At 35.9% G+C, this 24,308-nt stretch overlaps 1 protein-coding gene across 1 annotated transcript in view; it reads right to left on the bottom strand.

The window, feature by feature from the left end:
- LOC100569010 (merozoite surface antigen 2) overlaps positions 1-23,483 on the bottom strand; it is a 53,394-nt gene extending 29,911 nt beyond the window's left edge. Inside the window, exon 1 of the mRNA XM_003244288.4 lies at positions 22,542-23,483. Coding sequence (XP_003244336.1) covers positions 22,542-22,564 — 23 coding nt within the window. The 5' untranslated portion in view covers positions 22,565-23,483. The remainder of the gene's footprint in view (positions 1-22,541) is intronic.
- Between the last annotated feature and the right edge of the window lie 825 nt (positions 23,484-24,308).

Genomic DNA, 24,308 nt, shown 5'->3' with positions numbered 1-24,308 from the left:
TACTGAACGAAATCCGTATATACTATCTAAAACAACAGTATATAATATAATAGGTATGCGAGATATAGATAATAACAATTTATTTAAACAAATATCGAACACATTTTTTTCCGGCACTTCGACGAGCGAACCAGAGAATGGCACGATTCTATAATGTCGTTTTCAGAAAACGAACGTATAATATTATAATACTATGTAGATACCTAATCATTATTAATTATCCGAGGGCAAATGGTTTTTTTCTTTTAATCGTTCTTGCCGACACCCGTTTAAAGTGTATATACCTATATAGCATCGTATTACCGCATGCGGCTCGGAGTTAAAACAAAATATTGTAATTAAAAAATCTGTACAAACAATTTCAATCATCGAACACGATTATATTTTTTTTACTATTACTATTATATATGATTGTTGTTCTAGTGCGTACTTGGTTAATTTTTTTTAAATTGTATACACAGTGCCTGTTGGGTTCTTGCGCAACTGCTTCTATATTATGATTATATTGAAAAAACAATCTCACTTCCAATATTATTATATTATGATGGTCGCTTGTACAACTATACTATCGTCGCGTGTTGTCTCGTTGTCACCGCAGCGAAATAAATTGCGTTTTCGATATAAAGTCGTCCGTCGAATAAAAGACCTATTTGTATACAGATAATAATATATAAATGTCGTAGCAGGAAACTATATTATACTGCCGCCGGTCTCAAACCATTTCGGAGAAACTAACTTATTATAATATTATTTTTATTGAAAACCAAAGTACAAAAACCGTCTATAAAATAATATCGTGTGTGTGTGTGTGTGTGTGTGTGTGAGTGAGTGCCAGTGTAGGCATTAATAAAACCTTCGAATGTAATCATATATGAGCCGAATACTTGTCGTTGCATTTTATTGGCTTTTGCCCCGGATTATATGTTACGCGACGTTGGACATTTCTACGACTTCGATCGATTGTCAGTATACAACCTACATACATATATATATATAATATATATATATATATATTATATATGTATATGTATAATTATTATAAATTAGTATTATTATATCGGACGCGGACAAACGGCGCGATGACGATAAATACCGAGACGATCGTGCGCATATATATGATATATAATATAAATACAGCACGCAACCACACCAACACTCGCACACACACTCACAAATTGTACGCTAGGTTACCGCGAGAAATATAATATAATATATTATTATTTAAATCGGTTTCCACTCTTTATAAGGAGTTTTAGATATTCCACGACGAGTGGCAGTCTGTAATTCGAGAATCAATCACAACGATAAGGTGGCCACTATCGAGTGTTACCGTGGCCTGTTTGTCTCATAATAATTCGATTTATTGTTATTATATCGTGAGTATAATATTATATATTATTATTATAATTCGTATCGTAAATCCCAATCGTTTCGCGTTCACTGTTCCAACTATATATCGTCTACAAGCCCATATTATCTTGGAATGCGTATAATTTTTAATATTTAATATAATTATTATGTTTTATATAATATATAAAGCACCTACTACGCTTTTGAACTTTCCAATGCGACGTATACATATAAATTATAATTATTGCCAAGGTGCGCGTACCTACCTATAACATCGCAGTAGCCAAGTAAGTACTACTAGGAAACTGTTTTTGAAGTATACTTACCCAAACACGGTAGTGGTTTGGCAATCGGAGGTTTGAACTATGAAAGCATTTCTTGGAATCGTGTGTTTTGAGCATATTTTATGCAATCGTTTAACGTCTGCAGCGTAATACTCATATTATAATAATAGCATGCTGTGTATGTGTAGTGCATAATGCAGTACCTAGGTACCTAACCATAAGTGATTACATTATACTTTGATAAAGTAAAACATAACTTTGATGGAGTTAAAACGCAGATGCGAATCAGATTGGATTTTCCACATGAAAGTGGCACTATTTGCCGGTTAATAATATTAATTATCAGTACAATGCCCTCGGGAGTGCTTACACGCCACCAGGAGAAGTATATTCGATGGCGTTGCACTCGGACTAGGATGACGTGATGAAGAAAATCGCATGCGACACACACACACACACACATATATATATATATGTATATATACATCTATATATTATAAACAGACGAAGTGTTATCATTATTGTTATTAATAATTATTATTATAACAACCGGTACGCTTATCGGCTTTGACCGCGAAACGTGTGCATATAACGTATTACATTATGCTGTTTAACGTATATATAGTAACGATGTATGTAGATTGTAAGTATATATAATAATGTGCTCGCAAAATATAGGGCAAATTTGTTACAAAAGAATCTCGAGTGCACCTATTGCATAATGCGTATTATTAAATTATATAGGTACCTATTATAATCTATATATAGTTGCGTGACGTTTAGATTCGTCGACCCTCCTGTGGCCATATGCAATGTGTGAATGTATCATGTGTATAGGTGTTTGGTTTTTTTTCAAAATACTTATCCACCGAACGGGGAAGTGAAATCACGTAACTGGACCGATTCAAATTTAGAAAAAATATACCTAGTGCCTTATTTCCGTCCGAACTTAAAATAATATTATGTAGAAGTGTTGAAGTCGATAGGAATTTTCGTAAAAATTGCCATGTGTTACACTGTCTTACGAATATAGGTTGTTTCAATCACAACCCCCGCACCGCCTATACCGCGTCTGCCGCCTCCTCATGATTGCAACGTTTCACGTAGGTACGAAAACCATATTATATATATAGGCCATCTTCGAGATAGGTATATGAATTCGCACGACCGAACGGGCATTCGCGAGTCTCCGCGGCGAAATCCCAACCGGCCCCACCCCCGAGTTATATGCTATGTTAGCACATCGGTCGTCGAACATTTTTCTCAACAACAGTATGATAATAATTTATCGTGTTTGTACACCAAATAGTGGTGGTAAACGTGTATTAATCGTAAGTCGTGGCTTGCGGATATCGCCGGGAAACTCGTAGACCTCCGACATGGGGACGCGACTCGTCGAAACCGGTCGCCACTGGTTGGGCGTTATAGCTGGATCGCCCGGCACGTCCATTGGTGGTCACATGGACACTGTCTGCGCACGTACACATACGTAATAATATAATATTATATTATATTATACTTTTACTTAGTCAGCGTGTATGTGTGTGTGTGTGTGTGTGCTCGATAGCCCGGCGGCAGAGTTAGGTTTTTCCGGCTTACATAGGTATATAATATGTAGTGTAATATCGCGCACGGCAGCCGGTTCGGCGAGTCAAACGAGCGACGGCGGCATTACTATTATTATTATTATTATTTTAATTAAGTTATACATGTGTGTTTGCATTACATTGAAAATGACACACCGCCGCGGGTTCATTTTGTTTTTATTCTTTTCATTTTTTTTTCCCAATCGACTTGCGTAATTGTTTCTGCCAAATTAACATAAATTAATATAAATCATGCGCGCGTCAATACAATGATTATAACACGCGTGTTATATATACAATATGCATGTATCTCGTGTACCTACAGTGTAATGAGTTATGTGTACACATTTTATACTTTGCTGCTGGTCTCGCTCTCTTTTTTACAAAATATTATTATACGCCATCATGCTCGGTGCTCCAATATAATAATAACTAAATATGACGTACGGTTTTCTAAATATCGAACGAGGCCCTCGAGCACAGGTCATAAAAATGTTTAAAGACATTCTAATTAAATTATTCATCTGCAGTCGCATACGACACGGGATGTTTTCGGTGTCCTTCAGCGTATTCATTATAAGTACCTATACATGTATACAGTACAGAAAAATTCGATAAGTTAGGTCATAGGCTTTAAGAAAAACAGAGCGATGAAAGAAAAGAAATGTAGAGATATTCCATATAATGTGGACATGTGATTCCAAAAGTTAAACAATTCATGTTTTGTGCCTTTTTCGAGTAAATGTTGTATTGCTATTATTGTTGTCGTATACAGCTGTCCGCATCACAATTAGGCGTAAAAAATAAACAGTTATAACTGATTATAACTGAGTTATGTACTTGAAACGTTAAGCCGGTGGTCAATGGCTTAATACGATTTCGTGACCACACCAAAATATGATTCTTGACATAGGTGTCTATACGCGTCCGTTGTATCTCATCCTCTCCACGCGCTTCCCACCGATTCCCATCGTAAACATAAAGAAACTTACAAAATTCTTGTGTTAATATTAATAATTGCTGTTATTAAAAAAAATTCGCCGGAAAATACTGTATAATATTAATATTGTCGTTATACGAAAAATTTACCGAAATCCGAGCAGCTATAGGGTGAGTTGACGAATGATTTAAACCCACAGCATAAAAAATGAACAACATGTCACATTATATATCGGCTTGTGTCATGTCAATGATTTTTGAAGCGTAATTTTCGCATACACGTGGGACTGCAAGGTACATATGGTTAATCCACCAGGGCTGATGTCAACGAGTTTTAATGAATAAAAAACTATAATTAAAAGTAAAAACTGTTCGCTCAACATGCATACATTTTTTTTTTTAAACGTTTTAAAATGTGTCCCTTTATAGTGACGTATAAATGTACGTGAGTAAAATTTATAATACGCTTGAACGGGATTTTAATATGAGAGTTGACGTTTACACTAAACCAAATCGATGTAAAAAAAAAACCACAAAAACTGTATAGGCACCTACGTCAAGTTAAAAGGTTGAAATTAAAATATATACTGTTTCAACCCGTCAATACGCGGTCGGTCTACAATACTTATATAATATGATAAGTAATATTTATAGTAATATTATTACGATAAAGTTATGCCAAATAATTTCTGCGTTTGTATTTATATAATTTGTTCTTTCGACGATTTGCACATTGCACTCACGTCTTCAGGTTTATCGTATTTTCGCAATACGCCGTTATAACGTAAAACAATATATCGAACAATCGTTGTTTTAATATTACGCTCAATAATAATTTTAAAGTATTCCGCTTGTTGTAATCTATCTGGGGAACGGATGACGGACGTCACAAATAATTAGACACTCGGCCGATATTACAATATTGTTATTACGACGAAACACAATAGTGTTATGTACCTCTACACCTACCGCCAACACCTATGTAAATAAATATAGGTATAATGTAATGTACATGTGGAAATCCGCAATAGGTACATGCATGGTTGCGCAAACACGTGCGTCGTAGATCCGTCATCGACGTCTGCGGCGGTCGTTAAATAATGCGACATGATAATATTATTATTATTATTATTATTATTACCATAATATAATAGATATGTATTTATTTATCCACTAATTGGGCGATTGTTGGAAAATCGTAATAATAATAATACTAAGACAGGTCGCGGTATTATAATACCGGCTGTCGAAAATGTCGAATGTATATTATTCTATTAACCGTTCGTAGACGACCGAGATTGTGACTTGGATAAAAGGTTTTTTTTTTTATTTGAAAAATGATTACGTCGAGAGATGTATTATATATGTATTATTAATCTATCGAGCTTATAACGATTATATACGTAGTATAACGAATCCGTATTAAATATTAATGCAATTTAGGCGTGTAACACGTTAACGTGGTATTAAAAATATGTAATCAAATGGTATATAAATATATAGATAAAAGCGTTATTTGAGTTTTCTTATTATAATATGATGAACCGGCGATGTGATAAAAATCAGATTTAAATCGAACAATAATAATAATTACGAAGAAGAAAGCGAACGCCGTGTCGTTAAAACATTTTATCCATCATCGGATTTTAATGTTTGAAAAAACAAAAAGCCGTTTAAAAAGTGAGCAGTGTTTTGATAGCACCGCGATACATGTAAATGGAATATAAAAAAAATATACGATGGTTATAAATTATGACAGTAATGTGCGCGCGTGTATAGTCTCATCATTCGGCGCGCCCCGAGCGAAAAATGTTTAATAAAATAATAAATAGTGACTGTAATATAGGTAATAACAATATAATAATCAATAATTATACCGACTGTTAACAAAACGTTTGACATCTCAAGTAAATCTCAACGACGATAATAATATGCCCGTGAGTTACGACCGAGAACAGCGCGTGAATATAATATAATAATATTATAAAACGCTATTTTATCCGAACGTCGGTCGGACCGAGGCGGCCAGTGTCAATAATAATATTATAATGTGCGCGTGTTTTTGTGTATGACTACGCAATATTCTGACTTATAAAATAAAACATTATTGCGGTAAAAACATATTGATTAGCGGTCGAAACGCGTGAAAATAATATCATAAAAACGATAACGGCCAACCGCCGTTGAACCGCCCACCCATGTGTGTGCGCATTATATTATGATATCGTTTATTCGGTATAAAACATAATAATATTATCATAATATATGATATTTTAATAACGTGTAGTCTTAGAGATCGGGTACGATGAGTGTACACAGTGCAAAACCTTAACTATGGGTGGGTAGAAGAAAAATAGGACATTTTATAGGTCGGTATGATAATAAAATTATGAGGGATGTAGGTCACCAAAAATCATTTGAGCAACATTATTTTTGTATGATACACGCAACTGAGTCACGATTTGTATATAATACAATATTATGATCTTACTGAGTTATGTACGCCAAGACGGATTCGATTATCCCGACATAATTATATTACCGCATATACCAGGCACATGATATTACCTATAATATATTATGAAGTACATTATCATCGTCACCGCGGAGGAGGTCGATACGCGTTGTCGGCGGAAAACGAAAAATATTGTTCGACCAATGTCATCGCGCGACGTAACACTATTATTGTTATCGCTGTAACATTTTTAAAAGTCCATTGGGTATATTGTCACGGCGGCAGTCAGCCGAGGGGATGAAAAGCACATCGCACGCTTTGTTAAAATAATATTATATCGTTTCTAAGGAAAAGTATCGCGCGAGCATACTACGACAACTTTATAAAAGCTGTAATATAATTTCGGCAATAAAAATTTAAACGCTACCACAACAACTTTATTAAAAATCTGTAATATAATTTGGGCAATAAAAATCAAAACCCGTGAAACTTACTATAACAATATTATATAACTGTTTACAGTGCGTACAACGTGACATCGTTGCAGAACAAATTCGACGGACGACTGAGCAGCGTGTGGTCAAACGTTTGTTTTATCGCAAACGAAAATTTATTATAATACCTACCATTTAATATATTATTTCAGACGAACGACGCACCGTTACATTGGTCGCGATGACGGCCATAACATGCACAGGTGTCAGATCGAAACGGAGTTATTCGTATGATAATTTATTGACAGTCTATAGAGATTTCCAGGTGTTAAAAATATTTTGCAGTCTGCGTCGAACACAGGGACTGGAACCGAATTTAAAAGAACCTTTAACATATTGAGAACTTGAACCTGAACCTTTATTTTAATAAATAAAGTACCAGAACCGAACGGGAATTTTTAAATTAAATAGGTTCTTTTAGGTTCCAAAATAAAATTATTTTATTCATCATATAAACTACGTATGATCATAATAGGAGTTTTCTAATGTTTCTCAAACTATTAATTACACCAGGATAGGTATTTAAAATTATTATCCTTTTCAGTACCTAAATTATCTGGAACCTATACCTTTATTTATTTTTTTATCTAAAACCAGAACTGAACCAGAACAGTTATTTTATTTATGGAGAACCAGTACCGATGCCGATAAATTAAAAAGTCCCTAGTCGAGCATTTTTCGAGCTATTTCTGAAATATTTATTGATCATGGACGATTTTACCTATATACGTTTACGACATCGCGGTCTCGTGAATTCTTTCGGCCATTGTTTAGTGCAAGTAATTTCTAACCTAAGTGTTATTATGTAAGCTCACCAAATCAGAATAACGATAGTATATTAATATATTTTGTTGGTGATAAGATCTCGCGTTAGATTTTCAGATCGATCATCACTTCAAGGAGACGATGTATATTATACTTTGGACTTCGGTATAGGATATTATCCACGTGTCGTGCCTAAATAGGTTGTAGGTATGTCATATAATTGTAGACGAGTAAATTTTTTATTAAGCTGTATTTATCACCAAAACGGTTATAGAAATTGCCGTTTACTCGGTAAATCGTAGATAGACATAGATACGTCGTAATACACATAATATTACAATGCATTATGTATAAACAATGATGGACAGCAATAATAGTAATAATATACGCCGTATGTCGTACAGTGGAATCATATCAGACGACGGTCGTCGCGGTTCTATAATCGTTGACGTGGGTGAACATGATATGCTGATCATCGCAGAGATACGTAGAGATTGCAATCTATATAGTCTCTTCCTCTTTGCATAAGTACAAATATTAAGGACGTGCCTTAACACGTATAACATTTATATTATGCATTCCACGGGGTTGCACAATGCTCGATTCGCATCCGGACGCGCTGTTATAATGTACTAATAATAATATGAGTAGCGCGTAATCGTAAAATGTGTTACTTAATTACATTATATTGTGACGATTGATGGTATTCCCGATTTTTTCGCGAAAAAGTTATACCGTTGAAGATTCCTACACACCGCGTCACAATATATGTCGGTCGGACGAAATCCCATCCGAACGCATCGTCGTCATTCGATTCACCGCGGCGATTTTGCAAGTGGACCGACCGCGATTGTACGCGAGACCAGTCGTCGTCGCCGCCGCCGCCACCGGTTTACGCCCGTCATTATAATAATAATGAATCGAGATTATTGCACCGAGATTACCCGTTTACGTTTTGTTTATATTTCCATGGGCCCTGCCTCCCCCCTCCCCTTTAACCCCGCCGACGGATTGCGATACGAATAAACAATACAAATAATAATAACACCGCCACCCGCGAGTGTGGACAGTGCAGGCGATTTATATTGTCGTATCGGCGGGATTAATGGTTAGATAATGATAATGATAATAATAGCATGAAACGGTTTTCAAAAATGGATTGTATAGAAACGCAAATCTAAAGGACAGAATAAGCGTATTGCGACACGCTCGCGAGTGCTCGACCCGTACTACTGAAGCGGGTGGGCAGGTATAATAGTACCTAGATATATAGTTTTCTGTGTTTCTGCCGTGTCTTTTGTGATGCATTATTGAATTTGCGTTTTTTTTTTTCAAAACACGAAGGATCGTTTTTCACCGGATGGCGAAAGGGTTGCCCACGACGGCCAATTTAAATTGCAAATCGGCCGGCACGATACAATAAAGAGGAGGGCAAAAACCGTATATACGTATAATAATATACTGCAGCGGGATTCGCGGTGCACCTTCGTTTTGGGGTGTGCGCCGTTCGGACGGGACGGGAAACCGAAAGGTGGAATTATGATGCATTATTATATTATTATTAATATTATTACTTTTCAACGCGCGCCGAAAACAGACGCGCGCACACACATTATGATATTATACTATATATACATGTACAGCATACGCGTATTATAACATATATTATATATATTGTATTTTAACGAATGCGTAAATCACACCACCGCGTGCTGATGTATTGTATATTGTGCCGGCGAAGGGTTGAAATGTATACATATATTATATTATAACAACGCTCGGACGACGGACGCGTTTTTTTTTTTGGGAGGTGGAGGGTAACTCGCGTGCTCGGCAGAGCCGCGAAGGGTCGTTCTAATTCGAATATCGTATTGCCCGTCGCGTACTCCGCGTAACCGTTTTTTTTTCTGTACACCTATCTGGCCACCGAAATTTCTTTTCCAAACGGGTTGTGATTTGAAAGGACTTTTTAAGTACGGCGATGGACATTTGGAAACGTAGTCGATGTCACGTTAATTAATTACACAACGTATCCGTACCGGGGGCTCGGTGAGGAGAAGGTTTCGACGACTTATAAACATCATAATACTCATGTCTCGTATAGAATAGAAAAATATAGAAAATATCATAATATTTTATAGAAGCAGCATGGCAGATTTTTGTAATTTTATGGGATATTTATAACGATATTTTGTTTATTACGACCTGCTAAACTAAAACTGCGCAACGTACTCGTTGTATCGGCTATCCGCAGGCCATTATAGTCACCAAACGTTTCTCGATCTCCGTATATCAGGCACATTGTTTCACCGTCGACCGAAAAATACATTTTTAGAATTTTTTTTTTGGGGGGTAGGCTGGTGAGCAAATAAATATTTCGAATAAACATTATAGTAAATATACGCGTGTTTAATATAATGTACGATGTATTGTAATTTGCAGTATTTATTTATATTTAAATTTTTTTTATGTACTTTTCTCGCGCGCGTTTGAAGTAAAAAGAAAAAAAACAATGGGACGTCGCGTTTTACCCGCAATCGCATATCATATAATAAATATTATAGGTAGGTACAAGCGTCTTGCCATCGACATCCGGACGTTAGTTCACGGCAATACAATATCATTGGTTCCGCACGAAATTATTGCAGCAGCAAACCTATATCGCCTTTACCATACAGACGTCGTATTATCATATTATTAGTATGATACGCGCAATCAGCAACGTACCACATTATACCAGCTAGGTATAATATATAGGTACATTACAATAACGATAACCGGCGATAATCTGGTATTTCAATATCATAATAATATAGTAATAATATAATATATTATTATTATATTGTCGTCTAGACCTGTAAAATATGGATAACTCATAATAATATATAGGCATATACAATATAATATAATATATTATTATATTATACAGCAGCCGCAGGATCCGTTGCCAAGGGTCACTGCACACACGCGCGCGAGCTGGTTCGCATATTCTACGCAATCATAATACACGCCGAGCAAATACATATTATGTATAGGTATATATTTATATAGGCGTTTTATTGTCCACCTCGACACCTCCGTAAAGTTGTTGGTTTTTTTTTTATGAACACTTAAAAACGCACTCAAACGCGCGGACGGTATAATGCACCGGTAATTATTGTTCTGCCGCCGCTGCTGCTGCGAGAAGTGCAGTACCTACCTACCTACCTATATATAATAATAATACATAGGTAGGTACGAATGAATTGTATACAATATATTACGGTCTTCTCGCCGTGAATGGTATATACTGCGGCACACCGGTACCTACAGCTGCTGCTGCTGCTGCACTCTTCGGCCCGGCCGGCCGACTCCGAGAGAGACAGAGACAGACAGACAGACAGACAGACAGAGATCAGTATAATTGTCAGATTATTATTATTGTTGTTGTGCAAACTATCGTACGGTGGTGTTAAAAACTGTATATGCTCGCGAACCGCCTGCAGCTTGTTTACACCGCGGCGGCGAGTAAATATTATAATAATATATGTTCAAAGCGAAAACTACCTATTCTCATTAACACGTCGTCGTGCCAGCGAAAACCGTGTTTCTAAACGCGCGGTGTTTAGATTGAAAAATAATACATATTATGGAGGTACACACGCGCCGATAGAAACCAAAGTATATATAAACATTATAATATTATAATAACCGATGTCTACGTTTTGAAATGGTGTGCGGCGTGCGTAGCCGTACCTATATAGGTGCACGCGGTTGACCTCATCTGTCCGTCGTCGGCCGTTTACATTACTTTAATAATATTTCAGTACCTACGAATTTCCTATGCGCATTTTAACGAAATAATAATATTATGATAATATAATACAACGTCTGTTAACGTGTATTATCATAATATAACCTATAGTGAAATATTATTCTTCGGGAAGTATATTTCCACCGAGTAGATCTCTTGAAATCGCACTTTTGTGAAATGTGCAGCGTACCTACGTTGAAAATAAAATAGTTTTCAATGTTTTTAGCTATTATTATTAATGAAGCGCGGCCAGCAGGCATACCTATATAATATTATCATCGACTGCATCGAGTACTATTCGATCAACAGATAACGTTTCAATGCAACAGACCGGAAAAAGGAAAATAAATAATAATTATTAATAACATGGGCAATCGTACAGTCGGTCAAAAGTCATTGCGTTTTCGTAAACAACAGACATTTCGTTTATCTCCGTTTAGTGAACTATAATAATACGACATTGTAGTGATATAATAACTATAGGTAAAAGGCACGGACGGTTTTCAAACACTTAAAAAGTCTATAGCAGTTGCCGGAAAACGTCATTATCGTTTAGGACGTGAAGAAAAACAAGCGTGACAAATCCTCGAGTCGGACCCTGATTTATGGCTCATAATATATTTAGCCGCCTAACTAGGAAAAGAAAATTACCGTTTGTTTGACTGGCGGAACATTTAACCGTGTTTGTCAAACGGTTACAGAGTCCATTTATACGATGTCTTTTTAGTAGGTTCACGTGTAGTATAATATAATAGTACTTAACGCGACTCAATGGATATTATATTGGTAGGTAGGTAGGTAGAGAATATAATATTTAAATCTGGTCGACCATTATGGTTAGGCCTATATAGTTTAGATGAGTATTATACAACATAGTCCAAAACGTTATTATTTTAAAATTATTATTGTTGCGATTAGCGACGAGACTTACGTTTACATTCGATTTTAGACTACTCGTAAAATAATAGCCACGGCTAGTGCGTAACAATATAATAATACGATAACAACGACGATACTATGAACAAAACACACACACACACACACATACAATATAGGCACTAGCGTGATGTGGCTGCAGCAGCAGAGTAATATGACATTCGTATAATATTATAATATGTATAATAATATTATATTATGTGGGACGTCGCGCCGCGGTTCAAACCCACACGCACACCCCTCAGATCGGCGCGTTTCGCAACCGACGGCGGGTTGTTGAAGTAAAATAATAATAATAATAATAATAATAATAATAATAATAATAATAAAAATCAGTTAATCGGTTCGGAAACAAAGCGGTGTGGATTTTTTTTTTTTAACGACTTCTACGTGCCGGGTCGTACGTGATGCTGCGCGCCGGGCTCCGTCTCGTCGCGCTGCGGTACACGTACATGACGTATATTATAATATGCTCGCACTACACACCGGCCGATCCACGACCGTGCATAGATTATAACGTGCGGATGACGTCCGTGTCCCGACGAACAAGCCGTGGTCAGCGAATCCAAGACCGCTCGGTGTTCGTTTATTAATATATTCGTGTCGCGTATAAAAATATTATAACAATATTATTAATATGTTGCGTCGTTGCGGATTCTTAAAATGTTTTATAGGTACGAAAAAATATTATAATAATATCTGCAAGCGATCCGGTACTCTCACTCCGCTCACGCTCTCACTCACCGATTCAGTGCGGTACGATTTCATAACATAGAGCCTCGTCGATATTATAGAAATCATTTTTTGTATTTCGAATTTGAAAATGTCCGGTGCTGAAAGTGCAATTGTATAATAATAGTTGCACTACACACCGACTGATCCACGTCTGTGCATAGATTATAATGTGCGGATGACGACGTCCGTGTCCCGACGAACAAGCCGTGCTAAGCGAATCCAAGATCACTCGGTGTTCGTTTATGATAATAATTTATTCGTGTCACGTATAGATATTATTATAAAAATATTATTATATTGCGCCGTTGCGGATTCTTAAAATATTATATAGGTACGAAAAAATATTATAATAACATCTAAAAACGATCCAACGCGTTCAGTGCAGCACGATTACATAATATTATAGAGCCTCATCGATATTATGGAAATCATTTTTTGTATTTCGAATTTGAAAATGTCTAGCGGTGAAAGTGCGACTATATTACCTATGATAGTTGTACTACACACCGGCTGATCCACAATCGTGCATAGATTACAATGAGCGGATGACGTTCGTGTCCCGATGAACAAGCCGTGGTCAGCGAATCCAAGACCGCTTGGTGTTCGTTTATGGTAATATATTCATGTCGCGTATAACAATATTATTATATAGCGTCGCTGCGGATTCTTAAAATATTATATAGTTACGAAAAAATATTAGAATAATATCTGCAAACTATCCAACTCGTTTAATGCGCCATTATTACATAATCAACAGGAATCAATTATTTTTTGTATTTCGAAAATGTCTGACGCTGAAAGTGCAACTACATTATATTTTTTCCTATTCTTGTTTTAAAAGGATGTTATTATATACCTAAGGTACGCATGTTGAGTTATAGAGGAAGGTACAAATATTTTGTAGGATGCATATTATTTTGAAGGGACAAAACACAATTCGATGGGATCACAATATACTATACGAACAAAGCAAAAAAAAAAAATGATTTTATTTTTGTTTTCGAAAGTATACTTATTTTGAAAAAAAAATAGTATTCCTATGTCATTATAAAATGGATTATTATAGGTTGGTGAAAACAATAACTATAGCAATCGAGGTGTAGGCGTCCACGAGTATAGAAGACAAATATTAAATAAAAATTCTTCTGCGCCCAACGCGTCATATAATATAGAGTAAAAACGTAAATACTCGAAAAACGGGAGACTTAAAGAATTTGAGTTATAACGTTTGGGACGAACGCCATTATAAACTCGTCGCATCCGACCCTAGTTTACAATCGAGAAGTTGAAGTTTAACATTTTTTTAAATCATGTCCAAAACCGTAATTTTAAATGCTCTAATAATACCTAAAATTTCTCGTTCGATCTCTACAGGCAATCGATTATCCTCAACATTAAATTTAAAAATCATATAATGAATGAGTTGATGCCGATTTTCATGAGACTTATTGAATTTCGTCTTCTCGCATGCAATGTCCGCGGCCGATTTCACAGCTTTTAATTTGGACGACATCCTCAAACGATCATACATTCAATCGATGGAAAATTATATGCGTCCTTGCATCGTCATATATCGTTACGAGTCGAGAACGTAATTGAAAAAGTCGGAAGTTATACCTATTATAGGGAGTAAGTTGTAAGCACGCGCGACGACGACCGTTTTCGAACGCACACGTCCAATCGACTCATTAATCGATATTTTTAGTCGCTAATTCCTAATTACCACTACCATAAACCGTGACGTCAAAGTACACCAAGTAAACGCAATTTAATAATATCTATACATTCTTTTGAGTTCCTTATCTTCGTGTGTATGTATATATTATGTTGAATATTCTATAACCCGCGACTATAAGGCACAACCTTGATTGTTACAATACATAATATGTTGTATGCGCATATATATACATATTTCAAACTCGTTTACGTTTATATTTCTTGTTTTGTATTTGTAAAATTACAAAGTACATTACAGTACTTGAATGTACCATGCTTATTGCTTATTGCCTACCTACAACTATTATAATATATTATACGACTGATAACGAACGGGACGAAATACGATTATATGTACTCTACACACACGTGCAGCGTCTGCATATGGGCGCGTACGAACGTTTATATATTAGGCTCAACATAATATTAATTTATACGAATACGATCACTATATACTTTAACTGCGAAATATTTATATTATTGTAAAATATTATAAACGTCGATATAAAGCAAGTACAGTGATTTTTCTCGAAATCAAAAAGGTCGGTTGCACCGCGGGTCATTGGGTTTCCACTTTCCACCCCGGCGATTACGCTCTTGGATCGACCATGCACGTGACATAAGGTATAAACCTATACACGCGCGGTTAAAGGTGGTTATAACTTATAGTTACCCCAGGTCGGGACAATATTAGAAACATATCCGACGGGCCGGCGCACGCGTTCGGAGTCTGCTGCAGGAAATAGACTTTTGATAAGACAAAAAAAAAACATAATGAAATATGTCTAGCGAGTATTGTTACATAATATAATAACATATTATGTGTTGCGCTGAATCTGTTAGACCCAGACTGTGTACAATCAACGTTAAATATCGCCGACCCGCAGTGACCTGCAGTAAAAAACAAATAAATGAATAAACGATCATAAAAATGAGTTGTAAACCATTATCATCCGCGGCGTGTAGGTTCTGCAGAGTGTGCGCTGCACTGCTCGCGTCTGGTCGTTTCGATGTATTACTATAATAACAAACACGTTTGATTTACCGTTTCCACGATTTGGACAAAAAATAAATAAAAATTCCGATTATCGAAACTGCCATCACTTTACATAAATTTCAATTAATGCCGTTGTCGAGTCAGACTTCGTCAGTGGTGACGTTTTGGAATATCCCTCCGTCGGCCGCGTGAAAAGTAATTGTCGGACGGATACCTACGTCATTCTTATTTTTTTTATTTTTTGATTGCTAGCCAAGGGAAATTCGTTTAAAACTATCTACGTCATTGAGACATACCCGTGTACTGGTAATGTGCAGGCACTACGTATAGCTGTATACATTTTAAAATAAATTTTATTGATTGGAAAAAAAATAAAAATAAAACCCATTATAATATTATACGCTACTATCACTTCTCAAACTCAGAGCACCTCGTGACCGATCCAAGGAGGACTAGTTTCAATATGTACCTTCATCGCTCCCATATTAGCCAATATTACTTATTTTTATCTTATAGTTATTCGTTAATTTGTGCTTGTTTCCTATGTTTAATCACACCCGAGTGGTCTGTATTTTTCGAACGGCTTTGAGATTTCGAATACGCGGACGATCGATAAACATTAGTCGGTAATTGTCTCGACGATGGACGTGACGGGCACACCACGAGTATCTAATAAGATATATTATAACTTTTGGAGTTTTATAATTACAATTTCTCAAGACACTTGCAGCAGCAGTGGACCAAATGGTAAATGACATACCTACTTATTTAGTCATTAGTCACTGCACTAAGTATATAGTTTTTTTTCCAAATGAAAATGTAACCAGAACGTTATATTATATTGTTTTCTAGAAAAGTTAAAAGGATTTCAATATATAGAAACCTATTAAGTGGTCATTCGACTTAAAATATGACCAAATACTCTCACCGAAACTCAATAAACGAAACCCCATTTTACTAATCCGTATATTATATAAATATTGGAGAAATTCTATATTATACAATTACAAAAAACACATAAAATACCTACTCATGAAATAGGTATATGTTTAGAATTTTCATTTTCTTTTTCTAAAAGGTTAATTAAAAATGTTATATTATTATACCGATATAGTTAATATTTGTATTTTGATAGTGTATGGTGCAAAAATCGATTTCGTATAAACAAAATATAACTATAGTACACTTCACATTTGAATCTATGATTTTTTTTTTTTAATAATCAATGTTACGATTTAAGTAAGTCACAGAATAGTTATGATGCGGAAACCTAGAACACAGGCTTTTTCAAAATCAAATCCACAAAATACTTTATCGGAACAGTGTTTTAGATGTTTAATCACCCCTCCCCCCCTCGGCTGTATTTATGTGAAAAATATATATTTTGCTATATTATTCAGATTTCTATAGAATATGTTGTTATATGGGTCTATTTCGTGTATGATAATATTATTAACACGAAGATTGAACTGCGAAAATCCTGGCTACCCGACTCTATCCGAGTATCTATCAACTATGTAGTTGCAATTATAATATTAGAATGTTTAAAAAAATAAATAGAGAGAGAGAGAGAGAGAGAGAGAGAGAGAGAAAGAGAGAGAGAAGGTGAGAGAATATAGTGATGTCTGTCCGTGTATAGTTTTCGGTTAATCGATGACTCTCATATTGACCGCGAGGCACTTTCATGACAATGAGAACGAGCCTGATCGCATTAGTGTCTCCGATGAAACAAGTTGACTGACTATTATTGTTAACAGTAACCGGTGAGGATGACCCGCGAGGGCAAGTGTTCAATTGTGTGAACCCACCTTTGATCTACCTTCCTCTTCAGTGACTGATCACATCAACGTCCAAAAGATAATATCATCTGATAGATTTGACGAGCATTCTAGATTGACATCGTGTTACTGAGAAGCCGACAATAATTGAAAATTAAATTACAATAAGTAGGCAGAGATTACGATTTTCATACTTAATTACGATTGCCTCATATTGATAGAAAACGTAAAAATTGACACGGTATAATAATTTGGTTGTTGTATGTAACGTATGGTTATTCGATAATTAATAAAAAATGCAAAAAAATAAACTATTCATCGTCGTATTATTCCATTCGACCGACATTCCGGAGGTTGGCAAATATAATAATAATGTTGCGCTTCCAATAAATTGCTCAATGACTGCGTAATGAACATTTTGCTGTATTTTTTTTTTTTAATTTTACGACCAAATGACAAAATATGTCCAATAACAACCAGTGTTTAACTAATACGTAGTTCTCACTTAACGAGTACCTATTCATATATTATTATCATAATTTGTTTCCATTAGTAGTAATAAACGATTTGTTAACGCATTAAATTAAACATACACTTAGTGATTTTTGAGCTATATTCCGAGTTTTCTGGGAAAATTCTCTGACTAAGTTGCTTAGGGTGTTTTGAAAATATGTAAAATTGAAAATAATATGTAGCATTTTAAATCAATAAACAACCATGTACTTAGCTAATTGTAATATTTATATGATCTGAAGAAAACTAAAATAGCTTCCATAATCTAAACATTATACATGTTTATTAAGCCCACTTATATATTATAATACCTATATATAATTCACGTACTATATAGTTAATAACTAATAATAAATAATAATTATCTATTAGTTTTACGCAAGTACATTTTTCGTATAAACCTAATTTTTATCATATAATATACTTACTCATAACTAAAAATAAAATACTAATTCAAGCATGATAATATACAGTTAATAATAATATTTATGAACAATAATTATTATTGGTTTAATAATACTGTCCATATTCACCGTAATTATACTTGAATTTTGTCCGTCGTTTACTGAACTTTCAAAAATTCCTATTTTGATTTTTACGAGGCCTATCTGCAGTGATGGGGTACAATATCAGTAGATGTCTGAGAGCCACAGATCTAAAGCTAAACTATACAATTCGACAACTTATCGACGTGTAAGTTATAGTTATAGTTTAGTGTATATAGTTGAGCTCTAGATCTTTTTTATCTGTGGCTCTCTATTTAATGGTCTTACACTTATACGCGTTACGAAGAAACTAGACATTTCCACGTGTTACCACCTTCATATATTACATTTCTTTTTTCCCCGGTTCAAGGTTTCCAGCTACGCCGGTACATGTGACAAGACAATAATATAATGATTATTATAAGCACAACGCGACTCGTGTAAACAAGAAAAAGCGGGTAATGGAGCATCCGGAGCCTTATCTCCGGGTCCCCACATTATATATTATATTATATACTCAATACTGGATTGCGTCCTAAGTGAAAAACGAAAGACACGCACCTCCTATATGCAGTATACCAGGTACGTTCTATTAATAACGGATATATATGTGTGTGTGTGTGTGTGTGTGTGTTCTCCTGTTAGATATTCCGTATGTAAACACACACTCACACTCACATTCACACACACACTCGCACACACATAAAACGACAAACCCCGGTTAATTGCCTACAGTTTACTTAATAATCACTAGGTTCTCCCCCCCCCCTCTCCCATTCCATTCGTCTAGCTTGTTACACCGCGTGATGCGCGCAGCCGCCCGAAAGACCAAGAGGGGAAGAAGTTTGGAATGTTCTCATAATAATATTATAATACCTATATATATATGCGATGTATACTTATCGGTCTATAGCGATGTGATGGATTTTCAAAAGGAATTCATTAATATAGTGTCGTAAACGTGGCCACTTAGAGCACGCGCGTGCTCGTATTCCCTATCTCGACGACGAAGAGATTACTATACAATATTCATCCTACTATTATACAGCTATACGGTCAGTTGAACTCTTTTGGTCAGTTGATCCGTACGGGCGCGAGATTGGGGCACCGCGTACAGGCTAAATTACAGAGTTCAACAAAACTAGAATGTATTTTCAAAATGGTTATTTACTTACTATGATTATTACTATCATTATTATAACTATTACTATTATTGTTATTATTTTTGTCATTCAGGTGGGAAAATTGTCGACTATGACCCACAAAACATAACATAATAAATAATAATGTATATAGGGAGTGTTGATAAACAGAAAAAAACGAGCGTGCGTCGCGTATGTGTGTACGTGTGTGGTAATTGCGGTGAAAGTGAATTAAACAATAGTTCGTAATTCAAGAGTTTCAAAAGTTTCATATTATTAGATATTTAAATTTTTCAACCACTATACTATATTATATTTTAAGGGACATCCGCACTTCTAACTATACCTACATAATATGATATACATAGAGGTCTATCGTGTACCAAATCATTAATTGTAACTCGTTACTAAAGTATTCACACTAGTGTATTTTCAATTATTTAAAAAAAAAAAATATATATAAGTACATAACCATAATGTTATGATAATTTATAATGTTTTTACGTTACGTCAATATTGTACTGTGTATACACAATTACTCGTTTACAAAATAAAATGTATCGTGTATGATAAATGATATACAATAAAATAGTTTTTATTTTTAATAATCTTTATAAACTTTTCTGGATATAACATTTTCCTATTTTTGATTAAATGATGTAAGAAAAAATTGAATCGAACGAAAAAAGAGTGGTTTCTGAATTTTGGCTAATGGTAAGAGTATAGTAGTTTATTAAACACTTATAAAATACACAGTTTTTTATTTCAGGAAAAACTTAACTTTATGAATCATTGGATTTGAATGAAATAATTCAAACGAATATCGGTATAAGTTATATTAGGTATGTCTATACATTTAAAATGTATACTTTCGTGCAAATATTATATTCATTATCATGGTTTTAGCACGCTAGTGGTCGGAGTTGAACAATAATTAAACGGTACAACGGTCGCTGAAAACAGTTTTATCTGCTGTCGAAATTAAATTAATTTTCGTTTGCGGAAATTGATTACTCGCGATTAATTTATACACGTTTTTCAAATTTCAAAAAACATCACAACCTGCTGATAAAATTAATTAGTTTTTAGGCGTTTTACTGAATAAAAAAATTATAATTATAATTATAATAACAACATTTTCTCGACCGTTAATCATAGGTAAGTGTTTTTTCTCGTTCACTTGGCCGGTTGGCGCCTTAATTAACGCATAACAATTTTGTATTATCTTTAACTTGTGTTTTAATTACAAACCAGCCCTCTAGACGGTTTTTAATCACCGGTCAGCGCGCGTAGACACCCACCCTCTTCGAATACCAATAAATTGACCGACAATCGACCTCGGCAGGTTTACATGACGCGTCGTTTCAAACGAAAATTGAAAAATTATAAAACATCGTAATTTCCTTTAAGATTAACGTCACGCTGTCGATTAATTTTTATCTCATCACTTTATTACCTACTTCAGACACATCCCTTATATATCCCCGAATAATTATCGTAACGATATTGGAAAAATTTACGACACTCTAAGAATTTTATAAAATATAACAATATGGGTAGGTAGTTATTGTGTTTTTTATTTTACGTTTCTATATTTTTCCATTCAATTGCGTGAAAAAAATTAGTTATGTAGGTGCCTCTATACGTTTAAACATTTGTTTGTATTCAAACAATGAGCCATACATTATTACTTGGTTGATCGGATAATTTAATTATTTATATTATGTATATTATTGTATACATATTACTTGAAAAACAATTTAAATAACGAAATATTTGAATACACTTCTGGCGGCGCGGCGCCTCGGTTGAATAACGCACGAGATTAATATATTGTTAGATTTAATCATCGTGACTAGATAGAAATATTCCAGTGAACAAACTAGTGTGAAAAAATGCGTGTGTGAATGGGATTCTAACTTAGATTTACACATTTTTATTTTATTTATTATATGTAAATCAGATAAAAAAAAACGCCTACTGCGGGCGATTTGTACACGCGTTTTGAGCTGTCGCCGAATTATTTATTCATCCGAATAAGGCAACGCCGGGTCGTTTTCACACGTTTTTATCCAAAGATTTTTAAATTAAAAAATATATATACAAATACAAATAATAACAATAATAATAGAAATAGAAACCGTTAAAATATATTATGTGTATAGGAATATGTGTTATTATAATGCGAACCCGCGGATATGGATCGCGCGCATTTAATCGACTGACCACACGCACGGCGATCGTTATAAAAATAATAATAATGACAATAATAATAACAATAATAATAATAATAGTAACAATAATAATAACCAAAAAAAAATAAATATTATTGCCTGTGCGATAGGTACGCGTTTAGTATACCAGGTATACGGGGTGACTGGCATGGCGGGAAAACTATATAGGCGTGAAAAACTGGAAAACCAATACGGTCAAGAGACTCGACAGACTGACGAAATTCGCATACCTACTGTACATATGAGTACGCGTACATTTAATATTATAATAATAATACCTATGTATTTAGGTGGGTTACTTATAATAATACGATGACAATAAAATGTACTTATACTCACGTAAGTGGTTGAACGCGACTCATGCAGCAGGTGAGGATTCAGGTGCGTAGCGGCGGCGTCGTCGTCGTCGGCCACACACCATGTCTGCACGGATAGACCTGCCGTCGACCTTTGGCCGGTTTTCCCTCCGTCCGTGCCAGCGGCGGTGGGCTCCTACCGACTTTTCCTCGTGCGTGCGAACTCTTCGCGGTCGGCGATCACTGCGGTTCGCCTCCGGTGTGCGGTATAAGGTTGCCGGTACACAGTGGTATAATAATACGATACTCGATATTATTATCGCGTTCTTGCCGGGTGTACCGCGGATACGCGATTATAATATTATTATTAATATTTCCGACGATCTCTATATATTATATAGGAAAACGGACGCGGAAAAAATTCTTAGACGAACGTTTAACACGCGATAAATACACGGATCGAACGAACGAATTATAAATAATAAAAAAAAAAAATACTATATATATCGTACGAGTAATAATATGATATAATACGATTGTCAGGTGCGGATCGCGACGGTGATTTCCGCGGCAGTGTTACAATAATAATATTATCGTCGTTGCCGGTTTACCGTTTGGTTCGGACGATCGGTGCGCACCGTTTCGCCGGCCGGTCGAGAGACAGCGTCGGCGACGGCGACGGACCGATCATAGTGACCCGCCGGACTTCGCGAGATCGCGCGATCGCTTTTGGCCGCGCGGGCGGGTTCGGAGGTAGACGAAATTTTTTTCGAAAACTACATGTATATTAAAATTGTATACGACGAGAGTGTTAGCAAAAAAAATTTTTTTCAAAAAAATTCGCGAACGGTTTTCGACTCGGCGGAGTCAAACGGAGTTTTTCCGCGGCTCGGACCCGGATCGGGGGAGCGTACGAGCAGGATCGTCTACGTGGACGGGAGAGCTGCGTATGAACGACGGCCGAACGCAGACTGATCAGAACCAACGGTCGCGCCGCGGACCCGGCACACCGCGCGCGCCACACACACACACACACACACACGTGTGCGCACACACGTACACACACACACACACACGCACACGCGTACACACGCACACGCGTACACACACGGGCGCGCTCATCGCCGCCGCGGCCGCCGCCCGCCCATCGGCTCGCCCGCCCGCCGGTCCGACGGTGCGAGTGCGCGCGCGCCCGCCCGCCTGCGCCCGCCCGCCCGATTGTGTGTGCGTTACCCGACGCGCCGGCGGCGGCCCGTCGTTTTCTTTTTTCCGTTTGATTTTCGTCTTTGCCGCCGCCGAAGACCCTTCGCCGCGAAACTTTACGCAGCGTCACCGTCACGGTGACGACGGACGCGGCGGCGATGACCGTCCGCGCCTATTCGGTACCAATAACTATATATTGGACTTGGAAAACGAACTACCTAAACACACACCGTTTCGGTCGATTTTATTTTAATTACTTGTATCTGCAAGATTTTACAATTATTATGATATAAGTTTTTTCAAATTTGTAGATGTCTACATTTGAATTGCTATAAAATTATAAAATATAGGTATTGTTTTCTACACTTCAAATCTCCAACATCAAGTTTACAATAACTCGGTATATTGTAGTAGGGAAAATAATTTAATAACTACAGCACGATGTTCGCAGTAAAAATGTTAATGAGTCGACGAGATTATACAACTTCAGTGTCTTTAAAATGCTTATAATTATCAAACATACCTACACAAAATTCATTAAATATATAATTTAAAATTTAAAATCGGATAATCTGTGTCATTAAAATCAAAAAATCTCTGGATGTGC

The sequence above is a fragment of the Acyrthosiphon pisum genome, chromosome X (genome assembly GCF_005508785.2).
Source record: "Acyrthosiphon pisum isolate AL4f chromosome X, pea_aphid_22Mar2018_4r6ur, whole genome shotgun sequence".
Taxonomy (NCBI): domain Eukaryota; kingdom Metazoa; phylum Arthropoda; class Insecta; order Hemiptera; family Aphididae; genus Acyrthosiphon; species Acyrthosiphon pisum.
The sequence above is the reverse complement of the archived record's forward strand: the minus strand, read 5'-3'. Positions and strand labels throughout refer to the sequence as shown.